Source organism: Mustela lutreola, chromosome 7, assembly GCF_030435805.1.
Source record: "Mustela lutreola isolate mMusLut2 chromosome 7, mMusLut2.pri, whole genome shotgun sequence".
NCBI classification, from domain to species: domain Eukaryota; kingdom Metazoa; phylum Chordata; class Mammalia; order Carnivora; family Mustelidae; genus Mustela; species Mustela lutreola.
The window spans coordinates 117,073,863-117,094,744 of record NC_081296.1 but is presented as its reverse complement, the minus strand read 5'-3'; the positions used below and the strand labels follow the sequence as shown (position 1 = coordinate 117,094,744).

At 43.2% G+C, this 20,882-nt stretch overlaps 1 protein-coding gene and 1 long non-coding RNA gene across 14 annotated transcripts in view; one reads left to right on the top strand and one right to left on the bottom strand.

The window, feature by feature from the left end:
- The window catches only part of SYNE2 (spectrin repeat containing nuclear envelope protein 2), a 328,121-nt gene that overhangs the window by 91,578 nt on the left and 215,661 nt on the right, over nucleotides 1-20,882 (bottom strand). For 12 of the 13 annotated variants that reach the window (XM_059182293.1, XM_059182290.1, XM_059182281.1 and 9 more), the window contains exons 61-71: nucleotides 19,788-19,919; nucleotides 17,924-18,118; nucleotides 17,081-17,155; nucleotides 15,776-15,886; nucleotides 11,847-11,933; nucleotides 8,497-8,727; nucleotides 4,349-4,531; nucleotides 3,003-3,131; nucleotides 2,353-2,474; nucleotides 1,850-1,991; nucleotides 377-508 (exon numbers count right to left, since the gene is read on the bottom strand). In XM_059182293.1, coding sequence (XP_059038276.1) covers nucleotides 377-508; nucleotides 1,850-1,991; nucleotides 2,353-2,474; nucleotides 3,003-3,131; nucleotides 4,349-4,531; nucleotides 8,497-8,727; nucleotides 11,847-11,933; nucleotides 15,776-15,886; nucleotides 17,081-17,155; nucleotides 17,924-18,118; nucleotides 19,788-19,919 — 1,539 coding nt within the window. Of the gene's footprint in view, nucleotides 1-376; nucleotides 509-1,849; nucleotides 1,992-2,352; nucleotides 2,475-3,002; nucleotides 3,132-4,348; nucleotides 4,532-8,496; nucleotides 8,728-8,886; nucleotides 9,033-11,846; nucleotides 11,934-15,775; nucleotides 15,887-17,080; nucleotides 17,156-17,923; nucleotides 18,119-19,787; nucleotides 19,920-20,882 lie in introns of those variants that run through there. The other variant, XM_059182294.1, reaches the window with a different exon arrangement.
- LOC131836673 (uncharacterized) lies at nucleotides 8,947-18,987 on the top strand. The gene is made up of 3 exons (XR_009355717.1): nucleotides 8,947-9,032; nucleotides 9,847-9,925; nucleotides 18,737-18,987. It is a non-coding gene; the product is annotated as an uncharacterized LOC131836673 (long non-coding RNA).

The window sequence follows — 20,882 nt, the reverse complement described above, 5'->3', positions numbered from 1 at the left end:
CTCAGGTCATGATCTCAAGAGTCCTTGGGACGGAGCCCCATGTCGGGCTCTGTGCTCAGTACAGAGTCGGCTTGTCCCTCCCCCACTCTCTTTCTCTATCGCTAAAATAAACAAATATATCTTAAAACAACAACAACAACAAAAACACAATGCTGCTTGTTCCTGGCAATCCTGGACGTGGGTTCAGAAGCCTTTGTACACAATGATTAGGCAGCCACTACCAAATGTGAGCTGGAAAGAGATTCTATTTGCAATTCTAGGATCCACTCCATTATGAGTCTACTGTTTATTCAATAAAGACAATTCTGACTAATTCACAGCGTCCCATTTCCTTTCTTTGATACAGCCATGAGGAAAATACATGTGACGTTGCTACCTGGGTCTGCAGATTACTGGCTTCTTGACGCAGGTCTTCCAGCTGTATGGTGTATGTTTTCAATTCTTCAGTTGTGGGGTATCTAAAGTTATACACACTCACACTGGGCAGAACACTCATATTTGTGGCAACCTATATGAAAAAGGGGAGCCTTGTTACAATTTGAGATCCTGGCGATGTTAACAGAAAACAGCAAAATGGCCTTCACGTGTTACTGTCACATCAGGCTTTCTGCTACCTTGTCACCTGTCAGACAAAACAGTTAAATCTTAAATATTGTGGACAGGTTTGAAAGGTCATGAAAAGCTACTTAGACACTTGAGGATCCATTTAGGTATCAAAATGGGGGGAAATAAAGCATCCCTTGAAAAACGGAGTACAATCATTAATCATTAATCTTTCAATTTAGTAGCAATACCCCTCACGTGATGAGGTGAGCTGTTTCTCTTCCCATTTAGGGGGGGCCCCCGGTATACAGCCAACTCTTGGAATACAGCACAGTCACCTCCAGGGACATATCTGCCTCCTGAATTATTACCGAGAAGTTAAGTATTAAAAATGCGCTGCGATTTTAGCAGAGAGAAAGTTTCAGACTGGAACATGAGTAAGGGCGAAGCTCACGGTGCGGCAGTATCTGACTCTGCTTGGGGGAAAGAACTCTTGAGGACGTTCTACTTTGGAAAGAGAACCACATACGTGTTACGGTGTGTGTGACAAGGAGAAACCGAGACTGAAGCAGTCTTGGTTTAATTCAACCTTAACAGGTTACAGAAGGTTCTCGGGAGACTACAGCTGAAAAGTTCCCACCAGACTGGAGAACTGGGAAAAGGACTGGTCACATCTGCCTGGGCAGCATGAGGGCAAAGCTGAAGGCAGAAGAGCTTGACTGCTGTGAGCAACAGGGCTATTCTGCTCATGGGCTCCCTGGTTAGACAGAAATCCAGCCGCAGCTGGAGTGGTCCGAATAAAACCTGCCAAGGCAGTAAGAGCGCGTGCTGGTGGAATGCAGGTACCGCTGGCAACGGGGGCTGGTACACCAGAATGCAAATTAGCTCTTGATAAAGGGATGACAGTAATACAGCGCTGTTTTTACAGTGTTTTTTTTTTTTTTTTTAAAACTTCTATTATTCATTCCTTTATTCATTTAACATATCGAAACTGCGATTTGATCATGTGAACCAGGCGGGCATACCACCCAATGGGAAACACAGACAAAGCAACAGGCACACAGGACGCTAAGAGCCGTGATTAGGGAAGCTCGGGGTGCCACAGAAGCATGAAGGAGTGGCCTTTACTGCAGGATTTCCAGGAGGGCGAAAAGGGGTGAGTCAAATGAAAAATGCACTTGAATTCTTCGCTTTCTGTAAATAAAGGACTACGTAATACAGAAGGGAGATGTGTATGTGATGAATGTTTGTTGCATTTTCAAAGATCAACGTGCTTATTAGTTATACTGTGTAGGCATGTACTGACCTGAGGCTGCACCTGCTTAGGTAGCGGGAGCCCGAGTTTTGATGAGAGTTCGTGATGTAAATATTGCCACTTATCCCCACTGTGGCCCTGAGCTGACAAGACAGAGTCTGGAGCATCGTTTTCAGGGTTTGATGCCCGAATGCTGTTAAAGAAAAATAAAAAGGTGAAAAGGATCATCAACATACAGAAATTTTATTACATTCAGCAGTGTTTTACAAGTGATTTAAAAAGAAATGCTCTTGGGATGCCTGGGTGGCGCAGTTGGTTGGACGACTGCCTTCAGCTCAGGTCATGATCCCGGAGTCCTGGGATCGAGTCCCACATCAGGCTCCCAGCTTCATGGGGAGTCTGCTTCGCCCTCTGACCTTCTCCTTGCTCATGCTCTTTCTCACTGTCTGTCTCTCAAATAAATAAATAAAATCTTTAAAAAAAAAAAAAAAGAAATGCTCTTAACTCTCCCACCCATAGAAGTTGCTGAACGTCCAACTCTAAAAATGTTTTACCTTTCAGATGACTGCTGAGTTGTATCTTTACCAGGTTGGCAATGCTGGGGCCACATTTTCTTGGCATTATTTTCGATGAGTTTGATGAAATCTTTCTGTTCCATTGGTTTTAACTCCAGAACCTACAATTGGGGGAGATTCAAATGGTCCAAAGTTTTCAATTAGTGGTCAGTGGTTTCTTCTGTTGAGATCTCATTCTGAGCCACTTCCTCAATTATTAGTTACTACTTCCTTTTCTTGCTTGCTTATTCTCATTAACTTTTACGTCTCAAAAACCTACTTAAAATGTTCACAGAATGACCAAATATATATACAATACATATTACACACGTGGAATATTCCCCAAAGTATGTCAACACATTTGGAAACAATAGGGGGAGAGATGTTACAGTTACAGAAGCAAGTTCACCTTGAAGGTATTTGCTTAGTTTGAAATAAGGTGCAAGTTAATGAAGTAGCAAAGTCAGAGCCCCCACCTGCAGAAGACGAAAGCAAAGCAGCCCATACCGCACACGCTCAATACGCAGTAACACCTGGATACCACACTTTCCATCCAGGCACATAAGAAAACACCCCAATGGCAGTTTGGTACTTAGTTCAAAGGAAGAGTCCATGCAAAGCTTTATTCCTATCCTTCTATCTGCAATTACCTGTTGCTGCTGGAAATCTCTTTGTCTGCCGAACTGTGGCCTTTCGGTTACAATAGATTCAAATGCAGAAAGGTTATCTGGTTGGAGATCGTTTTGATGCTCTGAAGGTCTCTTTAGAATGGCAGAATGCTGCAAAAAATTTTATGATGGTGGGGTATTTAAAAAAAAAAAAAGACTCACTTTATTTCAGTTCTAATAATGAGACTACATGATGGACAAGTTTTATATAAAGTAAGTGACTGTATTTTCGTATTTACTGTAATTATATGCTATGATTTCATGTACTTATTTCAAAACAACTGCAAAAAACCATTGTATTTGATGATGTGGTCCTCCTGTTTCCTCAGTGTAATTCATCCAATGAATTACTAAAAGCCAGGAAATGTATTGCTTTTCTGTTTTAAGAACAAAGTAAAAAAAAAAAACCAAAAACAAAAAACCAAAAGATAGTTATGCTTATGCATTCAAACTTCCCTTATGTCCAGAATCTTTGTTTAAAAAGAGAGAACACAGGAGGATGAAAGGAGAACTTTGAAGCCTGTGTATATCCAGCCAATCTTATTTCTGTGACTGTAAGTTCTCTGAGTGGGAACCACCATCTCCTAAGTACAGACACAACTCTCACATAGTAAGACCCTACTCATAGATGTGTATCTGCATTTATAAACACAGAAGTCTTTTCAAAGTCTCAAGAACACTGTAACTGTAGGATACTTTGATCAGCATATATATTTGTAAATGAGTAACAAGAAGGACCGTGGAAACACATTTTAAATTCCTGATATCAAATCTTAATCTTCTTAAGAGCTTTATTTTCCAGTCAACCAGAATCACAAATTTTCTTTAAAACTTACCCTTCCTTTAAGAAGAAGGCTTCCACTGCCTCATTACTAGCAAGAACCATCCAACCAATCAAACCAACCCAAACCAAACCTACACTGTCACCAACAGCAGCCCAGGTAGGAAAACCACAAGGTAAAATGGGACCAGGAACAAGAGTCAACATGGCCATCCCTTCTAGCTTTAAGAGGCTCCATCTTGGGGCGCCTGGGTGGCTCAGTGGGTTAAAGCCTCTGCCTTCAGCTCAGGTCATGATCTCAAGGTCCTGGGATCGAGCCCCACATCGGGCACTCTGCTCAGCGGGGATCCTGCTTCCCCCTCTCTCTCTGCCTGCCTCTCTGCCTACTTGTGATCTCTCTCTCTCTGTTTAAAAAAAAAAAAAAAGGCTCCATCTTCCGTACTCCGTGGAATTCTTCAGTAGCCGTTTCACCACCTCTGCCAGACTCCTTCCTGGTAGCTGTCCCATATCATCCACCCCCACACCCCTGCATGTGGCCGTGTTTTACCTGGTCTTCGCTGTGTTTCTCCTGAAGCATGATCTGGACTTTTTCCAAATTGCACTTCACAGTCTTTAGTTTCACAGACAGAGCTTCAGCCTCCTGCTGAGTGGCCCCACTGTCTCCCGGCCCTCGATCTTTGCAGCTCTCCAGCAGGGAGGCGACCTTGTGCTCGATCTCTGTTAGCATGGCCTAGGAAACACAGTCACTGGAGTGTTCATGGTTTTGGTCTTGAACAAGCATTACACTCTAAAATGAGCTAGATTCCCTCTGTCTACCTAGTATATGTGATAAGTATCAGAACCACAGATTAGAAGGGACCTTGGGAAAGCAACAACAATTTCCACGTAATTCTTGAGCTTTCGGACGGGGGTACAACCAAACCAATCTCAAACTACAGATGTCACCCTCCAAAATAATCTAAAATCAGTGACTCTATAATCCCTTTAGAAAATACAGTTGAATGTAACCAGCATAGCACAGTGGTTAAGAACAGACACTGGTTGGCTCAGTCAGAAGAGCACGTGACTCTTGTAGTGAGTGCGAGTCCCATGTTAGATACAGAAATTACTTAGATGAACAAACAAACAAACTTAGAACAAAAACAAAAACACAGACACTGGAAGTCGACTGAGTTCAGATCCCACTTAGCAGCTGGGTAAACCTGAACACCTTACCGTGCATGAATGTGCCTTCAGGTCATCTGCAAAATGGGGGTACTAACAGAACTTACCTTCTAGGGTTACTCGGAGGAAATAGGAGTTAAAGTCCATGCACTCTGGCCAGTGCTTGACACACAGTCTATGCTATTATTTTTCCACGCCTCCCCCCATCCCAAACTTTCCTAACCTTTTCCTGTTCCAATCCAAGAGTCGAGTCGTAATAATAGCAAAAGAATTTCACAGAACCCTTGGAAGGTTCCTTCCCTTCTCTTTTTCAAGTTAAATAAACTTCTAAAATATCAGAAGAAGATGACAGAAGAAGTAATTTGGAACCTAAAACACTTAGTCATTGATACAACTGGCCAACTTACACACGGATCTAAAAATAAATCCGCTAGATGAAGTAAGTTTCCCTGTAAGTCACCGTCACTGTATTCTTCCCCAACAGGTTGAGCCAGCCCTCCTCTGGGACTTTGTAGCCCAAGCGGTCACGCCAACTGGCTGAGTACACACCAAGCAATAGCAGCATTTGGAGTCCCACTTCAGCACTGGGGTTGTGTGCGCTAAAACTTGCTCGACTAGGAACAAGTTCCGCTCTTTGAGAGAAACTGAAGGAGACACTATGCTTAAAACACATTTTCAGGGGTGCCTGGGGGGCTCAGTGGGCAGAACATGTGACTCCTGATCTTGGGGTTATGAGTTTGAGCCCCACAGTAGCTGTATACATTACTTAAAGAAATCTCAAAAAAGCAAAAAACACGGGCACTTGGGTGGCTCAGTCCTTAAGCGTCTGCCTTCAGCTCAGGTCATGATCCCAGGATCCTGGGGTCAAGCCCCGAATTGGGCTCCCTGCTCAGCGGGGAGTCTGCTTCTCCCTCTGCCTCTACCCCTCCCCCCTGTTCGTTCTCTCTCTCTCTCTAATAAACAAAATCTGTAAGAACAAAACCAAAATTTTCAAAGAATGTATCCTTGTAACTCCATTATCCAAGCAAACTACCTGTATCCTCTACAGACTCCTCTACACTTAACATGTAATCATAGATTTTACAGTGGCTACAGAGTGTATTACAATTTTGTGCTCCTTTTTTCCATGTAGCTATTTTAGGTATACTTTATAATTTTACACGTGTCTATAGACATATGCTTCATGATTCCCACTTTGCTAGCTGCAAGTGGATATTCCGTGATTCATTTAACTTCCTTATTGGGAAGCCTTTAAGCTGGTTCCAGTCCTTCACATGTGTCATTAACACTGCCACAAATATTTTTCTTTCTGGGTTATTTTCAGAGGGTACATTTAAAGTAATGGTGTTATTAGGTCAAATAAGATGGACATTGTATATTCTGATACCTGACCTCCCCAAACACTGAGACAATCACAGAATAGTGCACCCAGAGTTTTCCAGGATGATATAATTTTTGCCAAGGCAACATGGGAACAAAACAACAGCTGTTTTGGTTCACATGTTCTTAACAATCAAGGCTGAACAATTTCTTCTCAAATATTAAATGACCAAATATAGTTTTTTTCTTGACTGATCTGTTTGCTCCTGTCCTTTGGACATGTTCCCACTGGAAACTTCATGTTTTCCACAGGAAGGCTTTATATATATATCAATATTAAGTTTTATGTGCCATGATGTTCTACAAATAAGCCAAAGATGGCCCCTCTCTGGGTCCCTATGTTGCTTATTTTTTTTTAAAAAGACTTCATTTATTTGACAGAGAGAGACACAGCGAGAGAGGGAACACAAGCAGGGGAAGTGGGAGAGGAAGCAGCAGGCTTCCTGCTGAGCAGGGAGCCCAATGTGGCGCTAAATCCCAGGACCCTGGGATCATGACTGAACCACCCAGGCACCCCTCTGGGGCTTACTTTTTCACAGCAGGCCAGAACCATCAGCTCAAATTCTACTGGCACCAAACTTGAAGTGGGACCCACCTCTGCTCCCTATCGTCGACACACAACTCTGGGGTCTGGAAGACCCTCGCCTCTGCTGCCCTCTGGAGCTCTCTGACATCACCTAGACCACACAAGCCCCTCTGGATTCCCTGCTCCCTGGGAGTTCCTCTGCTTTCCTTCCCTTCCAGGTCATGGCCCCACCTCTATTCCCTGCCACAGCCTCTGGAAGGGTGCCTACAGAGAGAGGGACTTTCCCAGGCCTTGAGCTCCTGCCAAAATGTTACCCAAAGCAAGCCTGTTGTGTGCTATTGCCACCTTGTGGTCGTGTCTTTCCATTGCCAGCCCCCAAATCCTTGATCTCCCTCCAAGGGCATGAGAAGGGGATTCTGGTGGTGCTCAAGGAAATCAGCATGGGGTCCATCCGGTCTGCAAAGCAATCAATGGGCAAATCTATCCTGCAGAGCTTTGCGTGGCTGAGACTTAACACCTTGAACACCTCAGGTGCCATTTAGCACAACACTGCTCTGTGTCGTGGTACGGTGTTTTCCAGACTCCTCTGGGCCTCACCAGGCACGCAGCAGCACCAGTATTTAAGGGAACCCACCCTACCAAGAGCTGACTTTGGGTGTCAGAGGTGGGGATTTCCTGGGGAAGGAGGTCAGCCTATCCACTGGGTACCCTATGAAGCAGGCATTGGATACTGTAGGGTTGTGCACCTTAGTGGGGAAAGGGGGATGACCAAGGAGGGGCTACCCGCAGCTCCAATGGGCTATCATGGGAGGAGTTCCGCTGTGGCGGGGCCAGTGATACGGGGGCACTCTGAGAGGATGTCCTCATTCCTGGTGTCCACTATGGCAGACAAATGAGCCAATCAGGCTGAGATATTGGACCAAGGGTGATCTAACCACCCCTGGGGACACTGGATTATGCTGTGGTGAGGTCATCATTCTAGCTTTTCCCTGGAGGGACAGAGAGATCCCATCCTTTTGGTCGAGGCAGCAAATGTTACTCAAAATGACTAAAGGCAAGGAGGTTTATCTTCCTGTCCCCTGTGCCCCCCACCCTGCCACTCCCCCAGCGAGAGTAGGAGCATTCACAGTAAAATGGCAGCAAAGGCCTTTTATGCTGTATCTGTGATCTTGCAAGTCAGGCTATTTGGTTTCACTTCAGAAGAATGGAAGTTCTAAGGACTTACTATGAATACAAGTAACAGCCTTCACTGAGCCCTTCTCATACACTTGATACACCTGACACTGGTTTTTGTGACTTATCTCATTGAACCCTGCAAAGTCCTATGAGATAACTGACCACATGAGGAAAATGAGGTAGAAAGCTAAGGTCCCCAAGTTCATAGTTAATGTGATGGAGCTGGATCCAGATTCTACATTCGGAGCTCTTAGCCACTACGGTCTCTCCAAATACTCTGCTTCCATAAATCTCAAAGAAGTACCCCAAGAACAAAAACCTGAGGCCAAGATAAACACAGGGGTCTGAGTAACAGGAAGAAACGCACTGTTGCTTTAAGAGAACTTCACCCAGTCTTGGAAGGTGATTGGTGAGGCGGCCAGCCATGAACTCCAACCCAGGAGCCTTACCTGGCACCCTACCAGCTGTTGTTCCACCACATGCTGCATGTCTGCATCTAACGTTTCCGGCTCGAACGCCACGTTGGCTTGGTGCAGCCACAGCTCCAGCTCGGCCACCTGGGTCTTGCAGGCATGGAGGATTTCCACAGGCTTGGGCCCAAATTTCTCCACCGTGGACTCAAAAGCTCCTTGCTTGTCGGAAAAGCCCAGAGCAGCAACCTTGAGAGGAGGTGTGGCACCCTATGACAAACCCAAAGATAAGCCAGCAGTGAAAAGCCATGGAATCCCAAGTTTGCAGATTTGAGCTTGCAAAAGGCTGGGAACTTCCAGCATTTCCCCCAGTTATGAGAAAACAAGTAAATAAGGGCAGAAGAAGTAAGAAAGAAGAGAAAAATGCACCTCCACACTCATAGCAACTATCACGTGACCTTGTGCTCCAGGTTTCCAAGCAGCCGATCCGCATGTACACAGGTGGTGTTCCCAGGCACAGAGGACGCAAACGGGCTTCGCAGCTCATTAAACAGCGAGTGGGCCCCGGGAGACAGGTGAGAGGGTGTGGGTGTGTGTATCTGAAACTTTGCAGCGAATTGGCCAGCGTATGAATTTGTGTGACACATGATTAAGCAATGCTTACATTGCTGTGAGCTCTGATCAAACAGGAAAAAAAGGCTCTTTACACACCGGCTGGGATACAAGGAAATGTGCCACACACTCAACAAGTAGATTTTAAAATATTGTAGCTTTTCTTTTTTTTTTCCCCCCCCTGATATGCATGCTATTACTCATCTAAATTTCTCCCTGTTGAAAGTAGTGTGAGTCAACTAATGAGCTTTAGTGGGGTAATCTGGAAATTTTTCTTCTGTTCTTATGAGAGAGTCCCTGAAACTGCTTTTCACTGTCTAGATACTCAAATATTACTGAGTTAAGGTGCTTACACTAAAGTACAAAGCAAGCATGATATAAGATGTGTTCTTACTGAAGCACCTGGGTGGCTTATTGATCCAAAAGAAAAATTTCTTCTGGATACCAAATCGAGTATTCTATTAATAATATAGCAGATGCTTTCAGGAATGCCTGCCTGGCTCAGTCAGTTAACAGTCTGCCTTCAGCTCAGGTCATGATCCCAGAGTCCTAGGATCGAGTCCCACACTGGGCTCCTTGCTCAGCAGGAAACCTGCTTCTCCCTCTGCCTGATGCTCCCCGTTTGTGTGTGTGTGTGTGTGTGTGTGCACATGCGCTCTCTTTCTCTCTCTGACAAATAAATAAATAATCTTTAAAAATATATATTAGGTATTTTCAATATGGAAGTAAAAGTAGATCTGATACACAGATGTATTTGCTTCTCACATCCTTTTCCAGAATACTGAAAGATTCTATCAACCCTTCTAGAGAAATGCTTTCAGGAATTTGTGTTTGCTCTACAAGATTATTGATCTCAGTAAGTATTTATTATGATTACGATAAACTACAATATTTTCTATATAAGACTTTGCTAACTACGTGTTAGCATCTAAAATAGTTCACAAATGTATACCCTAACTCAACTCAAAGGCAGAAAAATTCCCAATGTCTACAGAATTTTGTACAACAAAAGTAAACAAAACAGGCAAGTGGTAACAACAACATGCAGGGTGTGAAAATATCCATTTTTCACACACATGGTGAGTATTAGGAAAGCTGGCTTAGCAGAAGTGTCTCTGAGTTGCACCTGCTCCTCCGACCATGTATTAACTTCACCTGTATGATCTTTACTAACAAAACACTATTTCTCCCGTGCCTTCAAGTCAATATTTTTATTTAAGAATAACCTTTCTTGAAGAAAGTCTTCCATTGCCTTCTGTTTCTCTGCACAACTGGGTCTGCACTTGGGAGTCTCCTGGTTTCAATTTTCTTTTTTTAATCCTGATTTTTTTTTTAATCCAGATTTCTTAAAAGCAACAGTCGTGTGATTTTACGGCCAAACACCAACTGCCAGTCAACTAATTAACTTCTAGTTTTCAGATATTGCTGGCAAAGATTGGGGGATCCTCTTTTTTTGTCAGCCAAAATAACAATCATTAATATTACCTAATTAGTCTGTGATAACAGATTTACCATCGACCTTCTTTATTTATTCAAAACCATTATTTGAGCACCTATCATGGGCCACACACATTTTTTAATGGCAATATTGAGTTTCTTTCCTTTTTCACTAACTCGTTGAATTAATGAGAAAACAAGGAAGCTGGGTAACTAATCTGGGCTTTACTTGCTAGTTATTTGACACTGAAGAGAATCCAAAGGTGAATGGAAGGGGAAAAAAGAATATTTGCAACCATAGAAACTGCACTTGCAAAGGTGGCCTGGGAAACCTGCCAGTAACCAGTTCACCCACCCCTTTTTATAGTCAAAGAAACCTAAGTTCATTTAATGCTTAAGCAATTCACTCACCACCCATTTTACCACTTTGCTTCTGAGAAGCTTGGGCACACGTGTTAGTTACTTGCCTGAGGTAACACAGCTCTACCATCTTTTCATTCAGAGTCTACAGTTTTTCCCCCACAATTATACCCCTGCTAAATATCTCTTCTAAATGGCAGCCCTAAATTCTAAAACCAGAAATGATTTAAGTGACTGTTTTATGATTGTGTATTTCAGGGGGGGGGCACTCAAAAGTATTACCCCAAGCATTTCTTGTTAAAGAGAATTATGTCCTCTCTACCACGTAACCATAAATTAGTAATACCCAACCCCTTACTGGGCTCAGGGGCCAGGCCACCATGCTTCAATCCCTGACTTCATTATGCCTTGGGGTCCACAAGTCCACATTCTTCACATGACTTTGCTGATGCTCTAGCATCCAAGTCAGGCTCTCGCTTGGTGAATGTCACACAGCTTGGTTTCTGCACTGACAGGCCACTGATCGAAGTAACAGGATTCAGTTAAAGTGCGAGCTAATTTTCTGGTGGTGGCTGTATTTCATGTCAAAATACCGATGCTTTGAATTTACTCCTTAATATTTTACAGTCAATTCTACAAACATCTCTAGTCTCCCCCCTGCCAGCACCACCCTACACAAATTTGTTACATAAGTTACAGCTACAGAAGAAAGAAGTAGCTGTTGGTGGAAAGGCTAGCTCGCTCTGGATACTTAAGGGTGAGCAAGCGCTAAATCCTTCCTCGCTCTGCACCATGCTTACATGCTAGGTCACTGATGGCAAATCTTCCAGTCCTCCAGCTTGCCAGCACATATGAAGATGCTTAAGTTGACAAAGAACTCTTGCCTTGATATACAAAGTATTGCAAACACAGAGAGCTGGTCAGCTCTGTGTGCTCGCCCAGGTACCCGAGCAGTTTGCTTGTTACCGGTAGGGACTTACCTCCTCTCTTTGGTTGGGACTCGGTGAGTCTGATGTAAGACTCTGGGCCACTGGATTATCACATGTGCTTATTTTCTCAGCTGCCTCCTGTAAAGAAGAGAACTAGAAGTCCAGAAAACTTCCTGCCTTGGCTCATTTTACGTATCACTTGATTGCAGAAATGTCCAGAAAAGTCAGGCACATTTTGAGAAAAGTTGGTTCGTTAGGGGGGGAAAAAATCAGTTCCCTCAGGTTTGTGTTTATTTGAAAGACTTGAATTTTCCAAAGCTCTCTAGTTAATGAGGAACCTACAAGGAAATCTATACAATTCTGTATTTAAGTGGATTAATAGGAGAACTAAAATTAAGTGAAATTATATGCTAAAGCCCACCTTTCAAATAAAAGGGGGAAAGATTAACTTATTAAATTTGGGAGCTATTCTGGTATTTCGTGAGAAAGTATAACCAAATCATTGTCTCACTCCTAATAATGGATTCTAATTGTATCTAATATTCATTAATTAATTTTTAGAGACAGTGCAAGCAGGGTTGGGGGGGTAGAGGGAGAGAGGGAGAGAGAGAATCTCAAGCAGACTCCACGCCCAGCATTAAGTCCAACATAGAGGTTGATCTCACAACCCTGAGATCATGACCTGAGCCAAAATTAAGAGCTTGTCAGTCAATCAACCAACTAAGTCACCCAGGTGCCCCTGTATCTACTATTTAAATGTAAAAGTTATACCCAAAAAACTCTCTTACAAAAAAGTGACTCTTTTTCTAATCTAGCAGTGGGGAAGGACTTTGAAAGCATGACAAGAAAGGGAAAGAATGTTAGTATTAGCAACATAAAAAAATAATAATGTTTACCTTCCAAAGCATCATAACCTAAGTTAAAAATAAATGAACAGACAGATAATAGCTTACAATGTGTTAATATCCTTAATATATATCCTTATAAGTCAGTAAGGAAAACATCAAACCCTATGTAGAGAAAAAGTCAAAGGGCATGAGCAAGCAACTCATAAAAGAAGAATACAAAACAGGAGCACCTGGGTGGCAGAATCACTTAAGTGTCCCCATCCTGGTCCAACTCTTGGTTTTGGCTCATGTCATGATCTCAGGGTCATGAGATCAAGCCCCACATCAGGCTCCTTACTCAGAAGGGACTGGGCTTCAGACTCTCCCCCACTTTGCCTCCCCCCACCCCACCCCTCTTGCACATGTGCACACATGCTCTCCCTCTCTCAAGTGAATAAATACATCTTTAAAAATAAGAATACAAAAGTCAATAAACACATATTCAACATTCTTAGAACATAAATGTCATTTAAACCACTGGATAAGCCTGGCTAAAACTGAAAATAACCCATGTCAGTTTGGGGCATTTCCATGCATTCCTGTAAGGAAAAAAACGGATATGGTGTTTCCAGAGGGCAAACTTTCTAGTTTGATAATGTGTGTGACACTTAATGGATGTATACTTTGACCCAGCACTCCCAATTAAGTTAACCAAGGTTAAACATTGGGAAAATCATATCGACACAAATAATTAATATCATGTGGTAGGAAAAATATAATCGACGAATCTTGTTTGTTACAAGCTGCATGATCTCAGATAAGTTAACTGGGCTTCTCTGAGCCTATGAGGTGGGACCACAACGACCTTACTCATACATGTGATTACTCAACAAGATGACATATAGAAAGCATCTAAACGTAACTAACAAAATGTTACTTTTCAGCTTTATACTGAAAACAAGAGATGCTATTAGAAAGGTACAAATCAGAACTAAAAGTAAAGCTTAGGCAAAACTAGAAAGGGAGGTCAGGATAGTGAAATCTGGAAAGGCTAAGAAGAATGCATTTTACTCAGCAGATAATCAGAATCTGGTAATCAGATCATGGTTTAAGGGAGAGTCATCAGTTACTAAGATGCACTCAGCAAAATAACTGGAGGCTCTAAAACCAATTAGAAGGCTATTCCACAAGTCCAGGGCAGAGTCACAACTGCCTGGAATAGGATGGCAAAATCATGGGAAAGAGGATGTCAAGACTGAATGGACATCACTTGGCCACTGACTGGACATGGAAGGCAAGAGACGTGATGTACCCGACAAGACTCTGAAGTTTGTCTTAGACTCTGAGGAAATTGTGGTGCCATCAACAGACATGGAGAAATTAGAAGCAGCGGTGTTTGAAGAAGTTGGTAAAATGACTTGAGATGAAGGAAACACATCCAAAAAGAGAAATCTATCAGCAAGGTAGAAATGTAAAACAGACTTAAAGGAAAAGTCAAGACAAGAGGTTTGATGCGGGGATCACTGGCACAGAGGGGACTACCAAACCTACAGGAGATAAAACTGCCCTGAGGGAAATGAAGGAAAGAAGGGGACAGAACACCAGACAAATGTCCACCATCATGTGGCTGGGGCAAGAGAAGGTGACAGAGGAGGGGTTGCAGGGAGAGGAGACCAGAGGGCACAGAATTTAGAAAGCCAAAGGAACCCTGCATTTCACGAAGGAAAAGATGCTGATAGTGTCTAAAGCTGGAGAGATTAGTAAGGATTAGGACTCATTAAGGGGCACTACACTGATGTTTTAATAGTCATTGGCAATTTAAACATAGCCAGGGGCAAAAATTTGATTTATAATCAGGGGCCAAAGGTGTGAAGCCCCCAGTAAAGACCTCTGGGTATGAACAAGAGGAAGCATAGTAAATGACCCAAGGGAAGCAGGATGGAGAAAGTCAATGCATTAAAGTACCATGCTGAGCCCAGTACAGGACATAAACATGTAAAAGATCAATTCTTTGCCATTCGCTGAACTGTGTCTGTATGTGCATAAAAGTGTGGTTAAGTCCTAACTGAGGTTCAGAATGCTTCCAGGATGAAGGGAAGGCGGAGGCTTCTTGGAGGAGGTGGAAGATGACAGGCCCTGGCGGGTCACTGAGCACGCTGTCTACAGGCCGGCTGGGAGAGAAGGGCCTTCCGGGCATACAAGGCAATCTCTAAGACAGTCTGGGCTTTGGGATGCTCAGCTGGTTTAGAAGGGTGGGACCACGAGGGAGAAAGACTTGCTGGAGGTGAGGAGACTGACTACATCTCAGATAGAGAGGGAAGGAACCAGTCAAGAGGCAGAGTTGGTGCTGAGGTTTAATGAAAGGACTGGCCTGGGGGCGGGGGGACAGGGGGGAGCCCTGGACCAGAGCCAGGATCCGGAGGCAGGTGGCCATGATGCTGGGATATTTCAGAACAAGGGGAAAACATCGTTTTCACATTAGCTTATAATGATTTTCCAAGGTAAGGGCACTTGGCCTTTAGTCTGAGAGGCTGGAGAAGGTTTGGAAGGTCACAATGAACAAAAAGAGATTAATACACATTACACACTACCTTGTTCAAAAAAGAGGATTAAAGGGAGACTCTTCTTCCAATTACTCCCCAAAGAGAGGTGTGTCAAATGCTTTGAAACACTATGGTGAACCTTTTAAAGAGGGGCTCCTAGGGGCGCCTGGGTGGCTCAGTGTTAGGTTAAGCCTCTGCCTTGGGCTCAGATCATGATCCGGGATCCTGGGATCGAGCCCCGCATCAGGCTCTCTGCTCAGCAGGGAGCCTGCTTCCCCCCCCCCTCTGCCTGCTAGTGATCGCTCTGTCAAATACATTAAAAAAAAAAAAAATCTTAAAAAAAAATAAAGAAGGGCTCCTTTGATCATGTTAGTCTGAATTCTTGCATATGGAATTCTCAGAAAATACTCTCCTGTTATCATTGAGTACACAACAGAAATGCAAATAATAAGCAAGTACTTGGCTGTTTTTGAATTTGTGCAGAAGTAATGGTGAGAAACTTACGCAAGTTCCCTCCCTAACAGTCTTTCAACCAAGAAATTCCTTGGACTTACGTCCTTTACTGTCTCTGTGAACCCTCAACCACCCATTTGGTTATGCTCAGCATTACCTGAACGATGGTTCCAGAGGATGAGGATGCTCTATCTTCCTCCACATCCCTATCATGCTTCCAGAGTGAAGACCAAGACCCAGAAGACGGCTCTGCTTTCTTATCTCCGTTCTAACACAGTAATCAAGGGATTAGTGACGAAGTCATTTCCTACCATCCTCACAGCATCCTACTTAGCTCTCCTGGAAAACTCAGTTTATCAGGCAGTGTAACCATAGCCCTTAATTCCCCACCTCCTGTTTTTCACCCCTTTCTTCGGCTAACTAAGTCACAGGAGTCCAAATGCGGTTGACCTTCCTGAAGCCTAAAAGATATTCTGAAAAGTTGAAAGTCAGCTCACATCTCTCGAGAAGGTTCTTTCAAATGGCGCTTTAGGAATTTCATCTGCTTTGGTAAATGTAACCTTAAATGTTATCTTTAAATAACGGCCTGATGAACATGCGTTTTGCTGTTGCCAAAGACAAACAGGGGATATTATAAACGTATCAGCTCAGAGACAAATAGAGGTCTTAAATTAGAACCACACGCCCAGGCTGTCTATTCTTGGCCCCAGTTCCTCCTCTGTTCTCACTCTTCCGTCTGCTGTGAAGGGGCATCATCAGATTACGAAGCTGGTGGTCTGAGCGTGCAGCGTGCCTGCGCTCTCCCTTGTCCTACCCCCTGTTCCATGCTGTCCTGGTCTACAGGGAAGCCGGTGGTTCCATGTGAGAGTGGTGCTAGTCCATAAAATGAGCAGAGAAAGTGTCTAGTGGTGACATGTGAGACACAGAGAAGACCGATTGCTGCAATTTTCTTCCTTTTGGCACAAGACCCATCATAACTTTTGTTTTTAAAGTATGAAACGAAAATTAATACCAGGAAAGACAACTATCCATGTCCCCTTCAATCTGTTCTAACGAAGTCGTAAGGATGAGTGGTGTTAGCTGCTAACACAATGCTGTTTCACACTAATTCAAATCTGAAAAAATTAAGTTCTACAAAGCACACTAGGAGTGCCAACCCAGCAACATACTCTCCCAACTTCAGAGGATATACTCAGAAGTCAGGATATGACTAAGAACTGCACCTCCTCCCTTCTGCTAACGAGTGTGTCTGAATTGCATTTCTCCCACTTGGGCAAGAAGTAGATTTAGACGCTCTTGACATTAATAATGTAGGAGAATGGCTTCAATCGCCCTTATAAAACAGTGGCATTATGTTTTAAAATCCTTGTGTTTCCATTCATTTTTAAGAGCTTCCCATTGAACTGAACTTCTTTTAGCGATCGGTTCTCCTGCAATATAATGAGAAAATCATGTTCCTTACTTCGCTCTTCAGGGAGCTCTCTTCCGCCTCTTCCGTGAGCGCTGGCAGGAAAGACATGGAACCGGTTTTGTTCACCTGAAAGGCACAGCACAAACACTTGTAGCCGCTTTGCTGGTCAACATCCCCAGGATCCCGGCCCGGCTGCATCTTTATGTAGCTAATTGTTCACTCGCTTAATTCAAGAAGCCCACCCACCCACGCAGGTCAGATCTATATCCCTTTTACCCACATCGCTCCCTGTGGCCCGTCCTCCAACAGTTCAAAATGGGATCCACTGCTGTGGGCTCCAAGCGGGCTTAGAGTGGGGTCAGGTCCATTTTTGACTTTGCACTGAGCTAACCGGTTGGGACAAAGATCCTTCCAGGAATGCTCCCAGCCTCCTGCCCGTGGAGTTCCATTCACACCTCAAGGAACCTGGGCCTAAGAATTCCAGGTTGAGTTCAGAACAGACCCAGCCTGAGGATTTATATTCCCTAGTGAACAATTTCAGGCAAATAGCTCCACTTTTAAAATTCCCATAGGCCAGGGACGCTTGGGTGGCTCAGTGGGTTAAAGCCTCTGCCTTCAGCTCAGGTCATGATCTCAGGGTCCTGGCATCAAGCCCCGCATTGGGCTCTCTGCTCAGCGGGGAGCCTGCTTCCTCCTCTCTCTCTCTCCGCCTGCCTCTCTGCTTACTTGTGATCTCCGTCTATCAAATAAATAAATAAATAAAAATCTTTAATTAAAAAAAAAAATCCCATAGGCCCTCACCCTAGATGCCACAGGCTTTTCAGGGGACAAATAACACCGATTCAGCACTCCCGTGGGGGAGTGGGACCAACATTAGCCTGAAGTCCTACCCACCTTCCACTCAGAATCCCTCTCGGCCACTCCCTCCTCCTCTGATGCTCCGCTTGACAGCATTTCTTGTTCTAATGCTGGTTGGTCTTGCTGTAAATGCTGGTGAAGGGTTAGTATGGCAGCCTTCAGGTCCACCAGCAGGTTCTCCTTCTTCTGGTTCAAACTCAGAATCTGCTTCTCCATACCTTCGATATCTCCCTGTGCAGAAAGAGCGTTTGCATCGCTGTGAGCCATCTGAGGCTGCTGCCGGCCCCCAGGAGCTCACATCATTTGGTATGAGGGGGTGATGAGTGTTCTATGCTATTTGGTGTGCAGAGCCAGGAGTGAATGTCTGGGATGGTACAGCTCCTCCCCACCCTGGCTGTGTTGCCAAATGACCTGTCAAGGGTTAATAGGATGACTTAGCTTCACTGGACAACCCGGTCCATCAGATTCACACTTGTTAATACTAACACTTATTTTTGCAGAAAACACAACAGAGTTTTCTGCAAAGGTAAGTGTTAGTATTAGCAAATGTGAATTTTTAAAATATCAACTATGGAAAGGTTGACATATTTGGAGGATCTGTGTAACTGGCCAAACGAAATTTTCCACACGATCAAGCATGATGTCATAAAACCATGCACAGTTAGAAGATCCATTCAAAATACAAACAGGCCAATGAACCTTAATCCAAGGGCATGAAAGTTCATTGACATGGCTTTGGATTCCATTTAACGACTAAACTGAGAGTAACTTCTACTGGTTGGAGTTTAGTTTCAAAGAATCGCTACAATTATTCAAAAGGGTTATTAAAATATTCCTTTCTTTTCCAAGTACATGTTGTTGAGAGGCTGGGTTGTTTTCATATACTTCAAACAAAACTACATACCTCACCAGACGGAATGCAGAAGCAGACGAGAACCTAGCTGTCTTCTACCAAGCCAGACATTTGAGATTTGCAAAAATGTAAAATGAAGTCCTTCCTCTCACTACATATCCTTTTGGAAACTGTAACTTCTTTCATAAAAATGTTATTTCTATCAATATGTAATGGGTATATTTTTATTTTAAAATAAACTAAATTATTTTTACATGTTTGAGTTTTCATTTCTTTCTCTTTCAGTAGATATGATTCACATAAACCAAAGCTCTTTGGGGTCCTCGTATTTTTTAACGTAATGGGAATTTAACAGATTTACCATACTGAGTCTTTAATGTTGAGTCTGCCTTACTGAGTCCACCACCTAGTAGGTGTGTCCCCTTAGACCCCTTTGTTGGTAATTTGCTTTAGACCTCACAGCTAGCTAGTTTCACAACCCGGTTTGGAATACCGTAGCATTGGCCTGCCCAATCAGCTTGATAGTAGGATAAACGCAGCTCTTTACAACACTTGGCACACACTCAGGTTTTTTTGTTATAGAAACATTAATTCAAAAATAAAGACTAAATTTAAAAAAAAAAAAAGCCTAGCAGTAGAGGGTCAATATGAACACCACTATAACTGGGTCTATAGGATGTTGCTAATTATGGCATATGGAAATACTACTTAGTATATGTTTTCATTACAACAGGGTTCAGGGTCTTTACCTACAAAGAGCCCAGCCCACCCACCCTGCCTGGCCCCCATCTCAAAAAGCGAGATGGAAAGTCAAGTTGTCCAAACATCCTGTGTTATACCAGCTTCTTCAGTAGCAGAGCAAATCCAGACCTAAATGCACCTCTTTTATGAAACAGGAATGGAAAGGAAGGTACACATAACGTACCTTCAACTGGAAGAAAGAAGGAAGAAACACATCATACCATCCCAAAGGCAGATTCTAGACACCAAGGGCTTGGTAAGTGATTACAGAATGAACTGCAGGGCAAATAAATGAAAGAGACATACCTGTGCTTCTGTTAGGTTGGCAGCTCGGTCTGGTGATACACATTCATGGGAGAACTCAGCTGAATAATTATTTAAGATCTGCTTCAAATTTTCTATGTCTTCATTGCATTCATCAGTCTGTTTTATGACAATCTATAAAATAAGCCCCCCAAAAGAAGAATCTTTGTCATAATCTAAAGACTAGATTCATGGATTACTTTCAACGTCCATCCCCACCACAAGTTTCAATCAATTACAACAAATACACACCCACACTGTTTGTAAGAGAAAATGGTAGCCTAAATACGAAGAGAAATAGAGCTGGTGCCTGACTTTCTTGCTCTACTGGATGCCGGGACACCCTGAGCAGCACTCGGAGTACAAGCATAATAAGACACGCCTTTGCTCTTAAGTATTTCCGGTTTAGTGGGCTTATTCTGGGAAGCATTTTATGGCACGTTAACAGGAAGTTGCCAAGTTTTATGAAAATACAGGCTCTTTTAATGCCTGCTCCATATGAAGTTTTCCACACAGAAAGGTGACATGACTGATTTGGAGTGGAAAGGGCATGTGATCTGAGAGATGATGAATTTTCCCAATGAACCACGTCCTCACCCAGCAGCCCTTGGGATTAGTGATGTGCATTTTATGAGTAAGAGGTTGAGGGTTCAAGAGCAGTCTGAGTTTGTAGGAGGAAATGGCAAAGCTAACCAGAACAACACACTGAATCTAGTGTTAAGTACTGAAGCTCAAACCTATCTGTGTACTAAATGGTATGTTCAAAGTATGATAGAAAGATAAAGGGTAGCGATTTCCTTGGTACGCTACACAATGAAGCAAAACGCCTTTTAAAGCTTCCAAGTTCCTGACCAGTGTAGAATTCTTCCTCATATTTTCTTTAATATTTAATCAGAATTTTAGCTGTAGGCTAGAAATAACTAAATATGTTCACTGAACACACCTGATCCCTAGCCCTCAATAACAAGCTACATCCTATTACCCACCCACCCAAGTAATTTGTCTTATTTTCCATAATGAGAGGACTTACAATATTCAAAATAGAAATTAAAAGAAATGTACCATATTCTAATGATTTTCATTACCACTCGCTTACTT